General features: G+C 39.1%; 1 protein-coding gene and 1 pseudogene across 1 annotated transcript; one reads left to right on the forward strand and one right to left on the reverse strand.

Annotated features, from left to right (window-relative positions):
• Positions 1–6322: 6322 nt before the first annotated feature.
• LOC138888012 (uncharacterized) lies at positions 6323–7558 on the reverse strand. The gene is made up of 2 exons (XM_070169807.1): positions 7379–7558; positions 6323–7309 (listed from the first exon to the last, which is right to left on the reverse strand). The coding sequence occupies exons 1-2, from the start codon at positions 7556–7558 to the stop codon at positions 6323–6325; spliced, it is 1167 nt and encodes a 388-aa protein (XP_070025908.1).
• A 3487-nt stretch (positions 7559–11045) lies between these two features.
• Positions 11046–11599, forward strand: LOC104211954 (dehydration-responsive element-binding protein 1B-like; annotated as a pseudogene).
• Positions 11600–20219: the final 8620 nt, after the last annotated feature.

Below are 20219 nucleotides of genomic sequence, written 5' to 3' on the forward strand. Positions count from 1 at the left end.
TGAAGTGTGTGGTTATGTTTCCTTTCTTTCCCCTTCCTTCTATCTGACACCCTCCTCTTTATTCAAAACCTTTATTTTTCTTTCTTTGTTTGTTTTCGTTGTAAATTGTTTACTGCAGATTTGGTCACTAGTTGACCAAATCAGCAGGTCCAAGGGCTAAAAAATCCAAAAATTCTACTGTTCAAGCCTATTGGAATCCAGTATTATCCATATGAGAGGCATAACTTTGATGGATAAGCAATGTCCAAGAGAGGCAGTGTTCATTGATCATATTGGGATTGTAATAGTTTAGTGTTTAGATTAGTATTTTATGATTTAATAGGATTACCATGTAATAATTCTGATTTTCTTAAGAAAGTTGTATTCTGATGTGAAAAGTTGTAACAAATGAAGCTTTAATTTTGTTTAAACTATTGGTAGGGATGCCATAATGTCTTCATAAGTATAGTGACACAATGGGCTAAGTTGTGAGCACAATCCGTAAGGGTAGTAAGGACTGTTTTCGTTTAAAGTAAGGCTAAATTTAAGGCCCAAACGAATTTGATCAATCTGGACTTAGGTCATTGGGCCTAGGTCCTGAGCCTAAATCCAGGCTTCCCTTTTTCCTTCTAGATCATGGTTTAAGTATATGTTTCTCTTATCTTGCAACTCATGTGGTTAATTTTTAAAATGAGGATTGTGTTTTGAATACTTGTTTTACTTAGAAGAAAACTGAGATCTAGTTGTTGTAAATATGTAAGTGCTGTTAATTTTAGAGGTAGATAGGCCCAACTAGAACACATATAGCATTTGGGCCCGCCTGAAGCCCAACGTGGGCAAACACTTAATTAAAACCCAAACGAAGCAAGACCCCTGGAACTCTCATTCTGCTAGGCCTAATTCGGGAGCCTAAAACCAGCTTTTCAAAGCTAATGTATTTCTGGCCTTCATCAAATACTGGCCGTCTTGGCCCAAGGCAGTTTCCAACAGAAATTCAAAAGGCCTGACATTAAGTTAATGAAATTCTAGGTTAAGTTTCAATTTGGATCTTAACCTTATTTAAATAATCTCCTTTAGTTAAAATCAATTGAGGTGTGTCATGCCAAATAAAATCCTCAACCCATGGCCCTCATGAAACTAATTCAAGAGTTATTCCTTGTAGAGATTGAGGCGTGCCATCAATTAAACTCTCCATGGCCCTCACAAATGTTGTTATTAATTTTGAACCTTCGTAGTTGCTTTAGGCGCATTCTTTAAATAATTCATCATAGCTAAGGGTACGGTTCCCTGACGTAGTTGTGATTTTTAATTACTAAATTCGGGTGTACATTTCATGTGACCCAATTCTCAATAATGTTAAAATAAAACATGTCGGCGAATCACGGACGCATTTCATGTAGCGTGGTTTACGATATATTTTAAATGAAACTGAATCTCCCTAAAAGCGGTTTAAATTAATTAAAAGCGGTAATAAAGTTAAAAAAATACACAATAGGTCTAAAACATGTAATAAATCAGATAATAGGCCAATTTTAATAGTTTAAGCGACCGTGCTCAAACCACGGAACCCGGGAATGCCTAACACCTTCTCCCGGGTTAACAGAATTCCTTACTTAGAATTTCTGGTTCGCAGACTTTTAAATAAAGTCAAATTTCCTCAATTTGGGATTTTAAAATAAACCGGTGATTTGGGACACCAAATAAACTATCCCATGTGGCGACTCTGATAAATAAAATAATCCCATTTCAAATAATGTCACTTTAATTGGAAAAACTCTCATATATTACCCTCGGGTGTGTAGAAAAGAGGTGTGACATGTGTCATATTTGTTTTCTTTTTTATTTATTCAAATTAAATGTGATACTTTGTTATTGAAAAATAATTTTACTTTAAACTTTCTACTTTATCCTTAATGAAATAATTTATAACCATATATTTTAGAGATTTTCTTTTCTTTTTTAAATTTCGTGTCGAGTCAAATACTGATACATAATTTGGATACATATTCCGGAAAGGAAGGAAGGAAAAGAGGGGCAGAAACTACGAAACACTCGCAAGTTGCCGAATCAGCCAGCAGAAAACCACACGAGCTAAGACACACTTTACACTTATAACTTCACTTATTCATCTATACAGCTTACTTACGCGTGTCAAAATCCAGCATGTTCCCCTTATGTTCCTTTGTGTTACAGACTACTTAGCTACAATGCTTCACTTATTCATCTATATATATAGAAGCGTTCATTATCCTTTTTTTTGGTCAATCCGCTAGGCATACGCCTAGGGCTATTTTTATTTATAACAAAGTAATACAAAATACAATGTCATGATCTCGTATGAAATGAAAGGAATAAAGTTTGAATTTAACAAATAGCCTATTATCAAAATTGAGTGTTGCACTCAACATTGATATCACATTCATGCTATTAAACTTTGTAAAAAACAAGTCTGCATCCGAGATAACATTCCATTTTTGTTCGACAACATTTGTTGTCTTCAGGCTAAGGCCGTGCCTTCTATTAAAAATTTCCGGTTGTTTGTATCAATTCTAGCTTATTTTGACACCTGTTTTCTCTTTTGTTTCCAAGACGCACGCTGTAATTTTTGCCCATGCTCCCCTTTTCAGTATACTCGCATGCTTTTCGAGCCTCGAGTTACTTTCATGTTAAACTTGGCGTGCAACACTGTCGAGCATCCTTGTTCGAAATTTTTCCAAAAACTCACGGGCCAGCTGCTTTTGATACAGCTGCCAGCTTCCTGTTCGTGTATCAATATTCCACGTTGGACAGCATCATGAAAATTGCTGGCGTGCGTGATCAAAACAACATTGTCTATCCAAGGGCACTTCTGTCCCCATTGCTGCGTTCCCTGACCAATAGAGACAGCTTTGTGTTGAAAAATCCATAAGCATATGAGCTCCACATACATCTGAAGCATAAAGAATTATATCCCATAGTACCATCATCCTAAAGTATTGCATGCTTTTATGTATCCTAGATATCTTTCCATATGCATTACACCTTTCCATGTGATTCCTTTTCTAGACAGCATGTGCTGTCTGCCATGCCTTCCACGTTACCCCATGTGTGCACTTGAGAAGAGTTTTTCGTCCTTTGTTGAGATTCGTTGCATGCTGGTGCACACTCCAACCATTTGGCTTCTGATAATGTGCATAAACTTCTTAGAAATACATGCTCAGGTTATTTCCCATGCTAGTTGCATTATTTCTCTTTGTTGTGAGTCGTTTCCATGTATAATATAAAGTAAAATTGCGACAACCCTTCTTTAATGTCCTCACAGTGAATTGAAATGCACTACATTAATACCACCATTTCAGATTCTACTATAAGATTAGGCTTTAGCTTCGATGAAAAACCTGCAAAAAAGAGAAACAAAGTTAGCCGTAAATTGGTATCTAAACTCTCCTCCAGAATGATTCAAGTGTGATAACAAAATGACTCCTCTTTTCCTCCTAATTCCTTGCAACTTTCACTCTTATGTAAGGGCATTGCATCTTATCTTCGTTAATAATCCTCCTTCCTTTTGAGTCCGGATCCCAGAAACCATGGCATTCAGTATTTCCTTCATCGAGGGCGTAATTGGGAAGATGGTCTGCTAATGTATTCCCTTCTCTGAAAATGTGTGTGACCTTGATGGTATTTTGTTCCTTCAGTCTTAAAATCTCCTCTACATGTTCAATAATATACCATGGATGCTTCCATGATTCCTCTATAATGTTCTTTAATAACATAGAATCTGTCTGCAGCCATATCCGGCAATAATTAAGATTTTTGCACATCTTCAATACCTCCACAATAGCTACCGCTTCTGATTCATTGTTAGTTCCTTCAGAGATCTCCCTTCCTTCTGCATATATCAAATCACCTGCCTCATCTCTTATGCAGAAACCAATTGAACTCCTCCCTGGGTTTCCTCTACATGCTCCATCTGTATTCACTTTGATCCATCCTCTTGAAGGAAATTCCCATAACACTTTATCATATTTCAGTCGAGGTGTGTATTGCTCCATCATTGTCAGTAAGTCCAGCCACTTGTGAGGCACATGTATTCCTGGCTTTTTCAGTTGGACCAACGATTGCAACGTAGATGACACCTGGTAAATAACTCTGCTCACTGACACTGCTTCTCCATATTTCAAACTGTTTCTTCTCTTCCAAAGTTCCCATACAATGCATGCAGGTAAAGCTTGTAACACTGACTTCAATCTAGGTACTACCGGCTGTCCAACACTTTGTAATTGCTTGATGTAAAGACAACCCATCTAATGCAATTCCTGCTCTCCTCAGGAAATATCTCCAAACACTTCTAGCTGCATTTGATGTGAAGAACAAATGAACTAAAGACTCCTCCTTAGGATCAGCACAACACCAACATTTAGAAGGCATGAAGTATCCTATTTTACGCAAAAAATCATCAAGTGGCAGTTTTGCTTTCCACACCTTCCACATGAAGAAGGATATCTTGAAAGGTAAACCTTTTACCCATATCATCTTGTAAGCTAATTTTGGGTTGTCTCTTCTTCGCAGATAATCCCATGTAGATTTTACTGTAAAATGTCCCCTTGTTTCAAGCATCCAGAAAGGAGTATCTAACTGTGAACTTTCAGATGGTGGTTTAATATTTACACAATGTGGTTTGCCAGATCTTCAGGTAGGCTCTCAAAATTTTTTTCCACATTCCACATACCATTTTCAGCCAGATCGTTGACATTATGAATATCCTCATCGATACCAAAACCTGGATGCACTTGAAAAATATAAGGCTCCCATCTCAGTCCAATTATTGAACCAAAATTGAGCTGATCCCATTCTCAGTTTCCAGTAGATTTGATGCTCAATCAAATCCCTACATTCTAGCATTTTTCTCCACACACGGGATCCACGTTTCCAAGGTACAATTACTGCACTTAGTTTCTTGCAGTACTTTTGACAAATAAATGCACTCCAAAAAGTGGGCTTAGTCCTGAAAATCCACCACAATTTGCAGAACAGTGCCTTCGATACGTCATGCAGGGACCTGAAGCCTATGCCTCCCTCGTCAAAAGGCATACACAGGTTAGTCCAAGACGCCCAATGTCTAGTGCTGCCTCCGACATTGCTGCTCCAGAAAAACTTAGCAAAAATGCTATGTAATTTGTTGATCACATAATTTGGAGGATTAACTGCTGACAACATATGAATTGGGATACTCTGTAGGACATTTGCGATTAGAACCACTCTGCCTCCTATAGACAGGAGTTTGCTTTTCCATGACTGAAGTTTGTCCATAACCTTGGTGATTAATCCCTGGTAATAGTCTCCCCTTCTTCTTGCACAAAAAATAGGACAGCCAAGATAGGTCATAGGGAAACATTGTCTTCGTATACCTGTAATCTTTTCCACCTTGTTAATCACCTCATTATCCGTTAAATGATGCAAGTATGTGGCTGATTTGGTTTTGTTCACCAGTTGACCAGATGATGATTCATAAGATTGCAGAACCTCCATGACAAGTCTCAATGAAGTTTCATCAGATGAGCAAAAAATGATTGTATCATCAGCGTATGATAGATGATTTATTTTTGGGCTCCATTTTGGCATTCCAAATCCACAGAAATACAGGTTAGTGTGAAGTGAATTCAATCCCCGAGAAAGTGCTTCAGTTGCTAGAATAAATAGAGTTGGTGACAAAGGGTCACCCTGTTTAACTCCCCTCGATGATTTGAAGAAACCATTAGGTTGACCATTTATAAGCACAGAGTACCAATTGTTCCCAATCAAATCAAAGATCAATCCAATAAAAGCTTCAGGAAATCCCATTTTCCTTAGTGATTTGGTCAGGAATATCCATGATAGCCTATCGTAAGCTTTTTCCATATCAAGCTTAATCACAACGTTTGGACCTACTTTTGTTCTTAACCTGATAACCGTAATGATTTCTTGAGTTAACAGTACATTCTCAACTACGCTCCTGCCCTTCACAAAACCTGCCTGTTCCTCTGAGATTATGTTTGGTAATAATTCAACCAACCTGTCATGAATAACCCTAGAGAAAATCTTGTTAACAAAGTTACTAAGACTGATTGGTCTCATGTCTGCAAATGTCATAACTTCTTTTTTTCTTTGGTAATAAAACCAGGTTTGTGTGCGTTACACTCTTTGGCAGCCGCTGACCACAAAAGAAAGCCTTGACCATTTGGACAACATCTTCTTCAATAATATTCCAGCATGTTTGGTAGAAGGCTCCAGTGAAACCATCCGGTCCACCAACTGAGTCCCCATTCAAACCCATAACTGCTCTCTTCACTTCTTCATTGGAAGGCAATTCCATCAATCTTTCATGCTAATCACTATCTACCATAGAAGGTACATGATTTAGAATATCGAAATCATTTGGTACTGCATTCTCAGTAAATTGATCCTTGTAGAACTTTAGTGCTTCTTCTACTATTAATTGATCTTCTTCAATCCAGTCACCAATGCTATTATGGATCCTTGATAATTTCAATCTCTTCCTTCTCCCATTAACTTGAGCATGGAAGAATTTAGTGTTTCTATCGCCATCTTTGAACCATACCATGCCAGCTTTTTGTCTCCAGAAATCTTCTTCTAATGCAAGATATTTAATCATTTCAGCTTGGATCTGTTGTAATCTTTGTCTATTCATCTGTGTAGGATTGACTTCAAACTGCCTTTCATGAACCAAGACCACCTCCTCCAGGCTCGCAATCTTCTGGAATATATCCCCATATGTAGCTCTGCTCCAGGTAGATAGTGCTTTCTTAAGCTTCTTTAACTTGTAGTTAAAAATACAGAAAGGGTTAGCACTAAAATCAGCATTCCAATTCTCCTTTACTAAATCTTTAAAGGATTCGTGCTTAGTCCAGAAGTTAAGAAATCTGAATGACTTCTTAATTGGAGGAGTTTCTATATCATATTTCATCATCATTGGGCAATGATCAGACCCAATTTTGGACAGGTGAGTTACCTCCAATCCAGGAAAGGTCTGTTGCAATTCATGATTGCCAAAACATCTGTCTAATCTTTTAAAAATACAGTCTTCCTCTGATCTTCCATTCCACCATGTAAATATACTTCCTTTGAATCCCAAGTCTGTCAAGTTGCAGGTATTTATGCAGTGCCTAAAATCATCTACTTCAATGAGAGAAACGGGTAATCCTCCAAATTTCTCTTCCTCATCCCATATTACATTAAAGTCGCCTCCAACTAGCCATGGTATTGTCATATCTGATGCCATTGCATATAGAGAATCCCATAGTTCAATTCTTTCAATGCGATCACATTTGGCATAAACTAGTGTAAAGATGAGCTAAACATGTGTTTCAGTATGTGTTAATCTCAAAGTCAGTTGTTGAGTCATGTTATACAGAATATTAACCTCAAATATTTCATCAATAAAAGCCCAAATCTTGTTTGAAACATTCACCACAGCCTGTGCCAAACCAATTCTTGCTCTATACCTCTCCATTTTGTGAGACTGTTGCATAGGCTCAAGGATTCCTATGAACTCAAAGTGATGTTTTCTGTGCATTGTAATCAGCCTTTCAAATGCTTGCATTGTATTTACTGACCTGACATTCTATATAATTGCATCCATTAAAAGTTTTGGGGTTTGGACAGTGTTCTCCTTGTTTGTACTCTACTAGCTGGGACGGTAGATGTCTGTTTTGACTGTTTCTTTTTTCCTTTTATTGCAGATTTTTCTCTATCAATAAGCCTTGGCGAGAGATCACCCTGCTTGGAAACATTAAGGAAATTTTGTATAGTGGATTCCTCATCCATGTCTCTACCTTTAAATTCTGCATGGCCAACTTGGTCATGTGCTTCGGATGCTTCTTTGGATGTCACAACATCATATGCCAGATTGGTGAGTTCAACATCATTTTCCAGATTGGTAATTTCAGCATCTTTTTCTTCTAATTCATTTGTCAACATCTGTGTATTGTTCGATGGAACCACACTTCCTGCTACATCCTTCCCTGTGCTCAATGGTACACCACTTCTTGTATAGACTTGCTCTGTCTTCTCTTGGTTCTTGTCTGACTTTTTCTGTTGGTTCTTGTCTTTATTTTCAGCTTCTTTCAAGACATTACTAATATCAATTTGTAAAGTCCCTCCTGGATCTATAATATTGATGTTCCCCTCTTTTGTCTTTTCTTCTGTTGCATTTGTACATTTACTTATGGTTTGAATATTGATTGCATTGGCATTACAATTAAAACTTTAATCCTCATCTTCCACTTCATTTCCTCCAAATTCTTTTTCACTATGCATTATATCTGGAATCTGCCCATCTGCTAAGACTTCCTCTGTTTGGTTGATCCATAATCTCCCTCCAGCCCATTTATATTTTTCACTGGTCCTGAATTTCTCAAAATCTGTATCTTCAATTAAGTCATTCTCTTTGTTGTTTGCTAAATGTTGTTCAACTTCCTTTGAAAGAATTTCTTGACATGAGGTATTGGCCTGGGCTACATTATTTTTGAAAGCATCTTGCACCCATTGGGCAGTTGAGTAATTGTCAAAATGTTGCTCATTCCCCAAATCTTGTTGTACACAATCTGCTGTTGATTCCCTATTTGCGGCATGATTTCTTATTGTTGTAGGATTGAAAGTATGTGCTGCAGCGTTCAGTTTCTTTGGTTCTGACATAGCTAATGGTATTCTAGATGAACTAGGTGAAGTTCCCTTTCGTACCATTTGTCTAGTCAAGAAATCAAATTGCATCTCTTCTGACTCATTCTCCACAACTGTATGAATATTAATGGGGTCTGCATTATTTTCAGTCACAATAATTATGGACTTGGAGGCATTTTTTCGGACAGCACCGTCAATGAGCTGATTTGTACAAAATTCTTCACCTTCATTGATCTCACCCTTTTCAATTTCAAGCACTGCAAAATTGGTTGGTTGTTTGTACCTGTTTTGCTGAGTTATTATCCACAGCAACAATTTCTTTCCCAGCTGCACCATTACCCTCAATTTGTTTACCTTTGTTCTGCCCTCTATTGTCCCTTACTTCCTTCCATTGAGGGCCTAACTTACCAACTACCTTGCCACTACTGAGAATCATAATAGGAGCATCTTGCTTCTCAGCTTCCTTATTACCCTTACTAACAACTTCTTTATTTTTCTGATGCTCGACAGTTCTGTTTTCCATTATCTCCAGATGAATTCTCCAGCATTCGATCGTGTCATGCCCTTGCAGTTTACACTCTTTACAAAAGTTAGGTAAGTAGTCGTATCTAATCGTCACCCTTTCAGTTCTCACCTCTTTTGTAACCTCATTCTCAATATCCATACGAACATTCTTCGGCATGTCTGTTAATAAGTCAACTAACACTTTCACTCTTGCACAGCTTGGCCTTGTTTTGTTGATAGTAGCCATATCGAGGTGTTGTGGTTCTCCTACAGCTGATGCTAAGGAAAAAAGGCATTCTTTTATGAAATAAGTTGGCAAATGATTTGGAAAAGAAATCCATGCCATCACCTTCGAAGTTTCCTCTCCAGGTTTAAATTTTGAATCATATATCAATGTTCTCAGTTGGTATTCTTGTCCAAAGTTATCCTTGATATAGTATACACTTTTCGACGCAAACTCGATATAGTCCTGCCATAGAGTTAGTCGTATCAAAATGTGTCTATCCCGCAGATAACCATTGGTGCATTCTCCTCTAATTCCACACTGCATTGGTATGATTTTACGAAGTTCTTGCAAATCTGGCCATCCATATGAAAACTTACACACGATGGCATATTGCAAACCTTCAATTATGTTCATGCGTTTAACTTCTGCCTCTGTAAACTTCACCATAGGTTGTCCTTGCAAGAAAGTTGCACGTCTAGGCATTATTGGCTCAACACTCGACGCAGCAGTTGATATTTCTTGCGCAGCAGCATTGATCGCATCTGGTTTTAACACAACAGCAAAATCCATGGGTTTCAAACTAGATGCTATGTTGTTAGGGAGTGCTTGGGAGGGCTGACCAGCCATTGTATGAGGCTGGTCGCCAGGCTTGGGAGCCATGAACGACTTCAACGTAACTGCTATGTTGCTTATCTGAGAAACCCAGATTCTGTCCACCTCAATTACATGAAAAATAGGCAGCAGCTTTGTCGATGCTACAGTAATTCAGAAAAGTTTTAAGATCTATTGCTTTTAGCTGTATAATTGTGAATCACGAATGAAGCAAATCATCCAAAAAATTCTTTAGCAGTCCTTTCGCTTCACGTTACAACAGTAACGTTGATGCTTGCTATGGAACACCATATGCTACAGTAAATTCGAACAGCTTAAATCAAGATCTGTTGCGTTTGGTTAAAGAGTTTTGGATAAAATCAAAGGGAGATTGTTCACAAGGAGAAGGGGGTTCTTTTGAGACCAATCTTGTGATTTTATCTTGTCGTATGTCGGAATTATGGACGATGAATAGTGACGGAATCACTATTCATGGTATTACAAGTAAAAGTATGGAGAGTTTTTTAACGTTAGGTTATCATTCACCACCTCTCGCATTCATAATCCTAGTATCCTACTTCTACTAGTATATATTTAGAACCCAACTTCTCACATTCTGATCCCCAAATAGCAAAAATGTCTAACTAAACAACATATAAAATAACACTACTATATTAGTATTACTTAGTAACTCTCAATATCAGCGAACAAGAACGGATATTTCTTATAGTTATTATGGTGACCCACTTCCTACAGCATCATCAGCTGGTTTGTGGCCTTTAGAAGTGCCCGAATCATCACCAGTCTCTAACAATAGCAGCTCGGATTTAGGGGGTGCAAGGGTGATCCGAACACCTTTCGCCGAAAAATTACACTGTATATATAAGGCAAAATCTGTTTTTATCTCTATATATTAAGTTTTGAACACCCTTAACACAATCCAAAAGTGTAGTTTAGTGGTCAAGGGGTTCAAAATCTACATAAGGTCAAGAGTTCAATTCCCACTAGCTACAAAATTTTTTTTTGAACCCCCTTCATGAAGATCCTGCCTCCGCCACTGAGCTCATGCATTAATAGAGGTGTTGATCTTTTTGAAGAGGAACTGATGTTAGCTTCGAATAACCCCAAGAAGCGAGCAAGGAGAAAGAAGTTTCGAGAAACTCGACACCCAGTATACAGGGGAGTGAGGAAGAGAAATCCAGACAAATGGGTTTCTGAAGTCAGAGAACCAAATAAGAAATCAAGAATATGGCTTCGAATTTACCCCACTGCAGAAATGGCCGCTAGAGCCCATGATGTGGCGGTTATTGCATTAAGGGGTCGTTCTGCTTGCTTGAACTTTGCTGAATCTGTTTGGAAGTTGCCTATCCCTATTTCCTCTGACGCTAAGGATATTCAGAGAGCGGCGGTAGAGGCCGCCGAGGCTTTCCGCATATTTGATAAGTCTGAAAGAGTTTCAGGAGAATCTCCTGAAATGTCAGAAAGTAATAAGTTTTTATGGATGAGGAAGCGCTCTTCTGCATGCCTGGATTGCTAAAAAATATGGTGGAAGGACTAATATTACCTCCACCTCACTACGTAGAAGTGCGAGATAATGTGGAAGCTGCTGCTGACATGACTCTATGGAGTTATTCTATTTAAAAGGTTCTGATTATTGCTTCTTTCGGACAATCTATGTTCTTCCCGATAATTGTTGGGAGTACAACAACAACCCAGTATAATCCCACTAGTGGGGTCTGGAGAGGGTAGTATGTACGCAGACCTTACCCCTACCCTGGGGTAGAGAGGCTGTTTCCAAATAGACCCTCGGCATCCTTCCCTTCAAGAACTCCCCACCTTGCTCTTGGGGTGACTCGAACTCACAACCTGTTAGTTGGAAGTGGAGGTTGCTTACTATCAGAGCAACCCCTCTTGGGAGTGTATGAACAAAATCCCACATAGAAAGTAGAAAAGAAAAATAAAATATTTATAAGGAGCTGGATACCTTTAATGGTGTGAGGCTTTTTCTTTAGGACTTTTGGAGAAACTCATGTGGGCTTGGCCCAAAGTAGACAATATCACACCATGTTAAAAGTATTTTTGAACCTTTTTAGCCTAAGAACTAGTACCAGAACCAATGATTTCACGAAATGAGTATGGAGATGGCGTAAGGCCCAGCTTAGTGCCTTTGCCCGTCTATAGGCCGATTCACTACATTTACCCATAGCTTTAAAGATGTATACACAGCCTCTCATTGGCCTTCGGTGACCGTAAATATTCGGATCATGTGGGTGACACACAGTTAATCTTCAAATTAATTTATAAACGGTGATGGGTCATGTGGAACCTAGTTCAAGGGGAGATTGTTGGGAGTGTATTAAATGGAATTTGATCCTTGCTCCTCTAGGTAAATAACTCATCATTCAACAAAGTGCACCATTTTTCCTCTTTGGATCATGGTGCAAGCAGATAATATTAGACCAACTCTAAAAAATATTTATATAAAATACCTAATTTTGACGAAAAAACCAGGGTTCACGACCCGATATATTTGCCTATAAATCCGCTCGTGCATGGATCTGGTAAAGCAACTTTCATTTCATTTTTCTTTACCAAAATACATAAGTTGCCACCTAACCTTCGACCCAAATCTCCTTTACACACTTGTCACACCTCCTTTTTCTATCCCCGGAAGGTATATAAGGGAGTTTTTTCAATTAAAGTGACAATAACCGAAACGGAATTATTTATTAAAATCAGAGTCGCCACTTGGGATAATTTATGGTGTCCCAAATTACCGATTTAAAATCCCGAATCGAGGAAGTTGACTCTTATTTATGGTCTGCGAACACAGAAATTTGGGTAAGGAATTCTGTTAACCCGGGAGAAGGTGTTAGGCATTCCCGGGTTCCGTGGTTTTAGCACAGTCGCTCAACTGTTAATATTGGCCTATTTATTTGATTAATTCCATATTTTATACCTATTGTGCATTTTAACTGTCTAACCGCTTTTGATGTTATGGAACGAATAACGATTGTCATACACTTGTGAACCGCGTCACATGAAATGCACCCGCGATTTACAACATATTTGTTTCTATATTATTCGAAGTTGTGATCGGGTCACATGAAATGTACACCTGGATGAGATTTACGTATCGTGACCACGCCACGGAAACCGTACCTATAGCAACGATGATCAATTAATCTCACATTAATAATCATAAAGTAGACAATGACTAATTCTCTTAATCATCTACAACAATGCAGTACTATATTAATGATTCCTCATTTCTGGCATAAGAGACAAAAGATAATCTTTTCTATTCCCTAATTCTATATCTTAGTTTGATCTTGGTTGAAGTTTAGAATTAATAATAAACAAGAGATTCCACTACGACAAGAAGAAACATTGACGTGAAGAGTTAAAGATACAAAGCATTCTGAACTATACACAACTGGTTCGATATTGCAAGAAGCAAATACTTTAGCAACGAAATAAACGAATTTGCGAAGGAACGCATTTGAGACTGATCATGAAACACAAGCTCATCGTAAAATACCAGTGCAACAGTTACAACCACTTTAAATCAAATCAAACTGATAATTAAAGTGTGAAAAAAAACAAATAGATAAATGAACGCAGAAATTCTTATGAGCATGCATACGCAGAACCGGATCCGGAACACTGGAAAAAAAACCCTCGCCGGAAAAGGATGCTAAACGAAATTTTGGACTCTTTACTGTTTTCAACTTCTTCTTTTTTTGTTTTCTTTACTATTTTCAACCTCTATCTCTCTCGTTTTGAATTGAAGATCGCCGCCGGCGTTAGAGCGGAGGAGTCGTCGGCTGGTCTAGGTGATGAAGAGGGCGTTCGTTGTTAGGGGGTCTGTTGGTTTAGTAAAAGGAGCGACGGCGGCTATGTGCTCTAGGACTTGGGGTCTGTTGGTTAGAGATGAAGAAGCAGCCATTGGTTTGTTTAGGGGTGTTCAATGGTTGAAGAAGAAGAACGGCGGGGGAGGGGGGGTCTCTTGGTGAGGGTGATGACAGGTGTTGTTTGTGCTGGTGGTGTTAGGCTGCTATGGAGGAGTTCTTTTGTTCTCTAATGGTGAAGAAGAAGAGAGCTCATGGGGTCTTGCGGCTGAAGCTGTTTTTAGGCTCATAGGGTTAGCTACTTGGGAGTTTTTTTTTGTTGAAGAAGATGACTCCCAGGACCCTCTCTTTGTGTCAAAAACGCCGAAGCTCCTCAAGATCCTTAGGGTTTTCTTGTTGTCTTCATGGAAGAATGAGGTGGAGAGCCGATTGAGATGCCGTTCCGTCGAGGTTCTGTCCCGTGGTCCTGTTATTACATCAAAATCAAAATGAAAAGGACTAACAAAACCTGTCAACTACGAGTTACAAGATTCCTATCTATTTAGTCTTCTGAAGCTTGATCTTGAGTCTTGGATGGTTCTTCATGCAGACTTTAGATTTGAACCTTGACGCTTGCTAGTTGCAGGTGCTAGTTCATTCTTCTTCAACTTTTCGGATCAAAATCGGACATACCATGCTTGTAACCTCAGTCATGTCTTGAGCAATCCACCTCTTGTCTCAACTTCTGCATTTTGGATTCACTTCCCTTTTCTTTTTTCTTTTTTTTGTTTTTTTTTTAATTCTGGATAGAGATTACTTCTGTTGATCATCTCGGACTGTTGACTCACATTCTTGTCACGAGCTTCTGCTACTTCTAACTTGAATTGAATTCTCAAATGACTTCCCTTGTTCTCCAGGTGGGCGCCTGATTGCCAAAACTTGATCTATATTCCCTTGTTCTCCAGGTGAGCGCCTGATTGCCAAAACTTGAACTGTGTTCCCTAGTTTTCCTGTGACGACCTAGCCGGTCGTCTTAATAATTTACGCCCTGATCCCCTATTAACTGCTTTCCCCGAGTTTATATCTGCTATTTTGATTTGCTGGGATGTTCGGTTTTGAGTTTCGGAGAGTTTTGAGACACTTAGTCCCTAAATGAGAGCTTAAGTGTTGGAAAGTTTTTCGTAGTTGGAACAGTGTGAAGACGGACTCGAAATGGAAATTTGATGGTTCCTTTAACTCCGTTGGGTGATTTCGGGGTTAGGAGCGTGTTCGGATTGTATTTTGGAGGTCCGTAGCTAATTTAGGCTTGAAATGCCGAAAGTTGAATTTTTGAAGTCTCCTGTCCGATAGTGAGATTTTCATCCGAGGGTAGGAATGGAATTTCGGAAGTTGTAGTAGCTCCGTAGTATTGAATGTGATGTGTGTGCAAAATTTCAGGTCATTTGGACGAGGTTTGATAGACTTTTTGATCGAAAGCGTATTTTGAGAACTTTGGAGTTCTTAGGCTTGAATCTATGGTTAATTCGAGGTTTCGATGTTGTTTTAGGTGTTCTAAGGATTGGTACAAGTTTGGATAGTGGTTTGTGACTTGTTGGTGCCTTTGGTTGAGGTCCCGAAGGCCTCGGGTGTATTTCGGATGCCCAACGGGTCATTTTAGAACTTGTTAGAATTGCAGAAAATCTGGTATCTGGTTTCCTTAATCGCGTTCGCGGCCTTCCCTCCGCGTTCGCGTAGTGTAATTTCGGAGGATTTTTAAATTGTTCTTCACGATCACATGAATTGGCTCGTGATCGAGTAAGTCTGCCCCCTCCTCCTCCTTCGCGTTCGCATAGTAGAACTAGGAGCCGGGGGTACATTGACCCTTTTCCCCTTCGCGTTCGCATTGCCTTGTTCGCGAACACGTAAGCCTGCCATTTTCCGCTTTTTGCGTGCTTCATCTCCCGTTCGCATAGCCCAGCTCAGGAGCCATCGATTTTTCCACTTCGCGATCACACGTCATGTTTTGCGATCGTGATGAATAAAACACCTAGGCAGATTTTTAAAACCCAAAATCGAGAGTTTGAACCTTAATTCATATTTTGGACTTGGGAGCTTGAGAGATCATGATTTTTGAAGAGATTTTCACCTGGGCGATTTGGTAAGTAATTCCTAGTCGGTTTAGACTAATTTCCATGAATCTACACTTAAATCCATCCTTTAATTTCAAAGTTTTGTTGGAAATTGAGGGAAAAGTTCTTAGACCAAGAAATTGAGTTTTGATTGGGGGTTTGACATCGGATTTGGATAATTTTGGTATGGTTAGACTCGTGAGAGTGTGAGGATTTTGAAACTATAAATTTTACCCGATTTCGAGATGTGGGCCTGAGGGGCATTTTGGTCATTTTACATAATTTCGTGTATTAGCTTAGACTTTAATTGTAGAATCAGTTACTTGAAGTGTTATTCACATTATGAAATTGAATTGAATATATTTGGGCCATTTGGAGTCGAGTACTCGTGGCAAGAGCGTGGTTTAGATTGATTATTGAGCTGGTTCGAGGTAAGTGGCTTGTCTAACCTTGTGTGCGGGACTTTCCCCTTAGGATTGGTATTGTGATAATTGAAATGCCTTGTACGTGAGGTGACGAGTGCGTACTTGTGCTAATTATTGAAAATTCGCTTTTCATTAAGTAACTTTAATTGTGTTTTCTCTTTCTATTTATTCTACTTGCACTTTTAAACGTGCTATTAGTTAGAGAAACATGTCTAATTGACTTAATTGCTTTATTTGCTTTAACTGCCTTATTTTTATTATATGAAGCATGTTAGGTTAGAATTGTCTATGTTACCTTATTATGAAGTTGAGTTTATTTGAGCATTCCTTGTGCCATTGTTGCGTGTTTTACTTTGGGACTACGGGACGACATCCTAGGAGATCCCCTATACGCATTTACGATTTGAGCTGAAGTACGGGATACCGAGAGATCCCCATCATGTACATTGAGGATACCAAGAGATCCTCGGGATACCAAGAGATCCCCTAACATACATTGAGGATACCAAGAGATCCCTATCGTACATTGAGGATACCAAGATATCATCAGGATACCAAGAGATCCCTAGCATATATTGAGGATACCGAGAGATCCTCGGGATACCAAGAGATCCCTAGCATATATTGAGGATACCGAGAGATCCTCGGGATACAAAGAGATCCCTGGCATATATTGAGGGTACTAAGAGATCCTCGGGATACTGAGAGATCCCCGGTTATTTCCTCGTGATAGTATTGCCTCTGTTTCAGTTATTGAATTCCTTGGTTTCCTATATTAAATTCTTATCCTTAGTTTTCAACTGTACTGCTTATCTTATACTGTCATGTCTTATATTCTTTATTTTATCTCAATAGGGTCCCTGACCTTCCTCGTCACTACTCGACCGAGGTTAGGCTTGGCACTTACTGTGTACCGCTGTAGTGTACTCATGCCCCTTCTGCACATGTTTTTCATGTGCATATCCAGGTACTTTCACTCTGTCTTATCATCCTTGAGGCGAGGCGCTTCTATAGATATTTCGAGGTATATCTGCTGCGTCTGCAAACCGAGGAGTCCCTTTCTATCTTTCTGTAATAGTATAGCCCTTCAGTATTCCTCTTTTGGTTAGACATTTCTGGAGTTAGAGCTTCTTATGTATCTCTTAGCTTGTGATTCATGGGTTTTGGAAAAATGTATTGGTTGTAAGAGTTAATATTGTGTATGCCGAGTGACACTTTTAAATGTTGTTTTATTACTCTATTTCTATTTTAAATTATTTTATTCTGCAAATTTGGTTTATCTTCCGCATTTGAGGCTTACCTAGTCGTAGAGACTAGGTATCGTCACGATGGTTCAGGAAGGGCGAACCGGGGTCGTGACATCTCCAGGCGGGCACCTGATTGCCAAAACTTGAATTGTATTCCCTTGTTCTCCAGGTGGGCGCCTGATTACCAAAAACTTGAACTGTATTCCCTTGTTCTCCAGGTGGGCGTCTGATTGCCAAAAACTTGAACTGTATTCCATTATTCTCCAGGTGGGTGCCTGATTGCCAAAATTTGAACTGTATTCCCTTCTTCTCTAGGTGGGTGCCTGATTGCCAAAACTTGAACTATATTCCCTTCTTCTCCAGGTGGGCGCCTGATTGCCAAAACTTGAACTGTATTCCCTTCTTCTCCAGGTGGGCGCCTGAATGCCAAAACTTGAACTGTATTCCCTTATTCTGTACGTGGGCACCTGATTGCCAAAACTCGAACTGTACTCCCTTGTGTTCCAAGTGGACGCCTGATTACCAAAAACTTGAAATGTATTCCCCTATTCTTCAGGTGGGCGCCTGATTACCAAAAACTTAAACCGTATTCCCTTGTTCTCTAGGTGGGTGCCTGATTGCCAAAACTCGAACTGTATTCCCTTGTTCTCTAGGTGGCGCCTGATTGCCAAAACTCGAACTGTATTTCCTTGTTCTCCAAGTGGGCGCCTAATTGCCAAAACTCGAACTATATTCCCTTGTTCTCCAGGTGGGCGCCTGATTGCCAAAATTCGAACTCTATTCCCTTATTGTCCAGGTGGGCGCTTGATTGCTAAAATTTGAACTGTATTCCCTTATTCTCCAGGTGGGCTCTTGATTGCCAAAAACTTGAACTGTATTCCTTTGTTCTCCATGTGGGTGCCTAATTGCCAAAACTTGAATTGTATTCCTTTATTCTCCAGGTGGGCGCCTGATTGCCAAAACACGAACTGTATTTCCTGCCCCTGAACCATGCTTTCCTCATTGAGGGTTCTTGCAGATAGAACAAATTTTCCTTCCCCTTCTCAAACCGCCTTTGGGCTGACAAAATTTGGGTGCGACACTTGAAAAATTCAAGCTTCCAAACTTTGATTTGGACATAGTCTTCGTCCCTGTTTCAAATAAAGAAAACTTGTGAGTTTAAATATGGTGGTTGGTTTGTGGCCGTGACTTTGAGGGTGATTGCTCCTTCACTTCCCCTGATAACTTTGATTTCAACTCGAAAGACCTTGCTTTTTTATTTACTAACCACTTTCTCTGACACCCTTATCACAGAAATTACCACTGATCCGTTCAAACCCAACATCCGTTATCTGTTGCATTTTGCTCATGAATTGACATTTATCGAATCCTTGTATTTCACATGAATCCCAAAACACGTTGATTTTTACCAACTCAGCGCGCTTGTTGTTCTTTCCTGACATATGCTACTGGCCTTGGCCTTGAGGTCTATTGCTCCTTCACTTGCCATGATAACTTTAATTTCCACTTGGAAGACTTTCCTTGTTATTGGTTAACCACTTTCTCTGTCAACCTTATCACAGAAAATACCTTTAATCTGTTCAAACCCAACACCCTCTATCTGTTGCATTGTACATGAATTGACATATACCGACCCTTTGTATTTCACATGAATCTCAAAGAACATTGATTGTTACCAACTTAGTGCGCTTGTTGTTCTTTCCTAATGTATTCCACTTTGACATGCTAGTCAGATCCCGTTTTGTGCAATTGGAAAGCTAGTATCAGATTTTGAAGTCATTCCTCACTTGTTCTGATCAAACAGACTCAGGAAGAGGAAGTAAAAAAGATAAAAGAAACAGAGTAAGGGACAATGGAAAGAGATGATTCATAATAAGAGAACTACAAAGTAGAAACTTATCAGATGTGGATACCAACTCTAATGACCATGACATGCACCTTCGGATTAAGGGCCTAATATGTCAAGCAAGTATAATATTCAACTCTTGTTGCACCTCTTCGCCATGAAACTGGGCTTCAATGCTCCGATTATCCTATCTGTTTCACGGTCCTTATTCGACTTGTAGTGCCCGAAGGGTTTTCACCATCAAGCCTCTCTCATTTTGTTCTTTCTCTCAACTTACTGTCGTCTTATGGTGTCTGTGAAGGTTTTCACCAATAAGACTCTCTTATTTTGTTCTTTTCTTCTTATTTCCTCTGATTTTGCAGATGACAAGGCTTTAACCATGGTAAAAACATCATATGCTCTTGGCATGTCTAAATTCAACACTCTCAAAGATTATTTGGGAGGTCTTTTTTGGACTGTAATAGGGCTTTTGGACAGGGTTAGAAAGAAATGATATCATAAAGGCTCAAAATAACTAAGACAAAGAGGTTAATTTATTTACAACTTTTGGATCCATTTTAAAAACTTTGCCCCAATTTCTAAAATAAGGGAATTTGATTCTTTTTTTTCTTTTGATGGGGTTACTAAGAAAGACTGTCCCACTTTTGATTTCGTGGGATTATGAAATATTTTATTTGGTATGATCGAACCGTAAGGCTGCCTCCATATCTTGTGGTGACAAGAATCAGGTCAAACATAGTTCACAAGAACACTTTTTGTTACGATTTTCCTTTTTCTTTCTTTCTTTTTCCTTTTTGTTTCTTTT

The sequence above is a fragment of the Nicotiana sylvestris genome, chromosome 3 (genome assembly GCF_000393655.2).
Source record: "Nicotiana sylvestris chromosome 3, ASM39365v2, whole genome shotgun sequence".
NCBI classification, from domain to species: Eukaryota; Viridiplantae; Streptophyta; class Magnoliopsida; order Solanales; family Solanaceae; genus Nicotiana; species Nicotiana sylvestris.

Coding starts and splice junctions, on each gene's coding strand:
- LOC138888012 (XM_070169807.1), bottom strand. CDS start 7,558: ATGCAAGCATTTGAAAGGCTGATTACAATGCACAGAAAACATCACTTT. Junction 7,310..7,378: donor TTATTGATGAAATATTTGAG/GTTAATATTCTG, acceptor ACACATGTTTAG/CTCATCTTTACACTAGTTTA.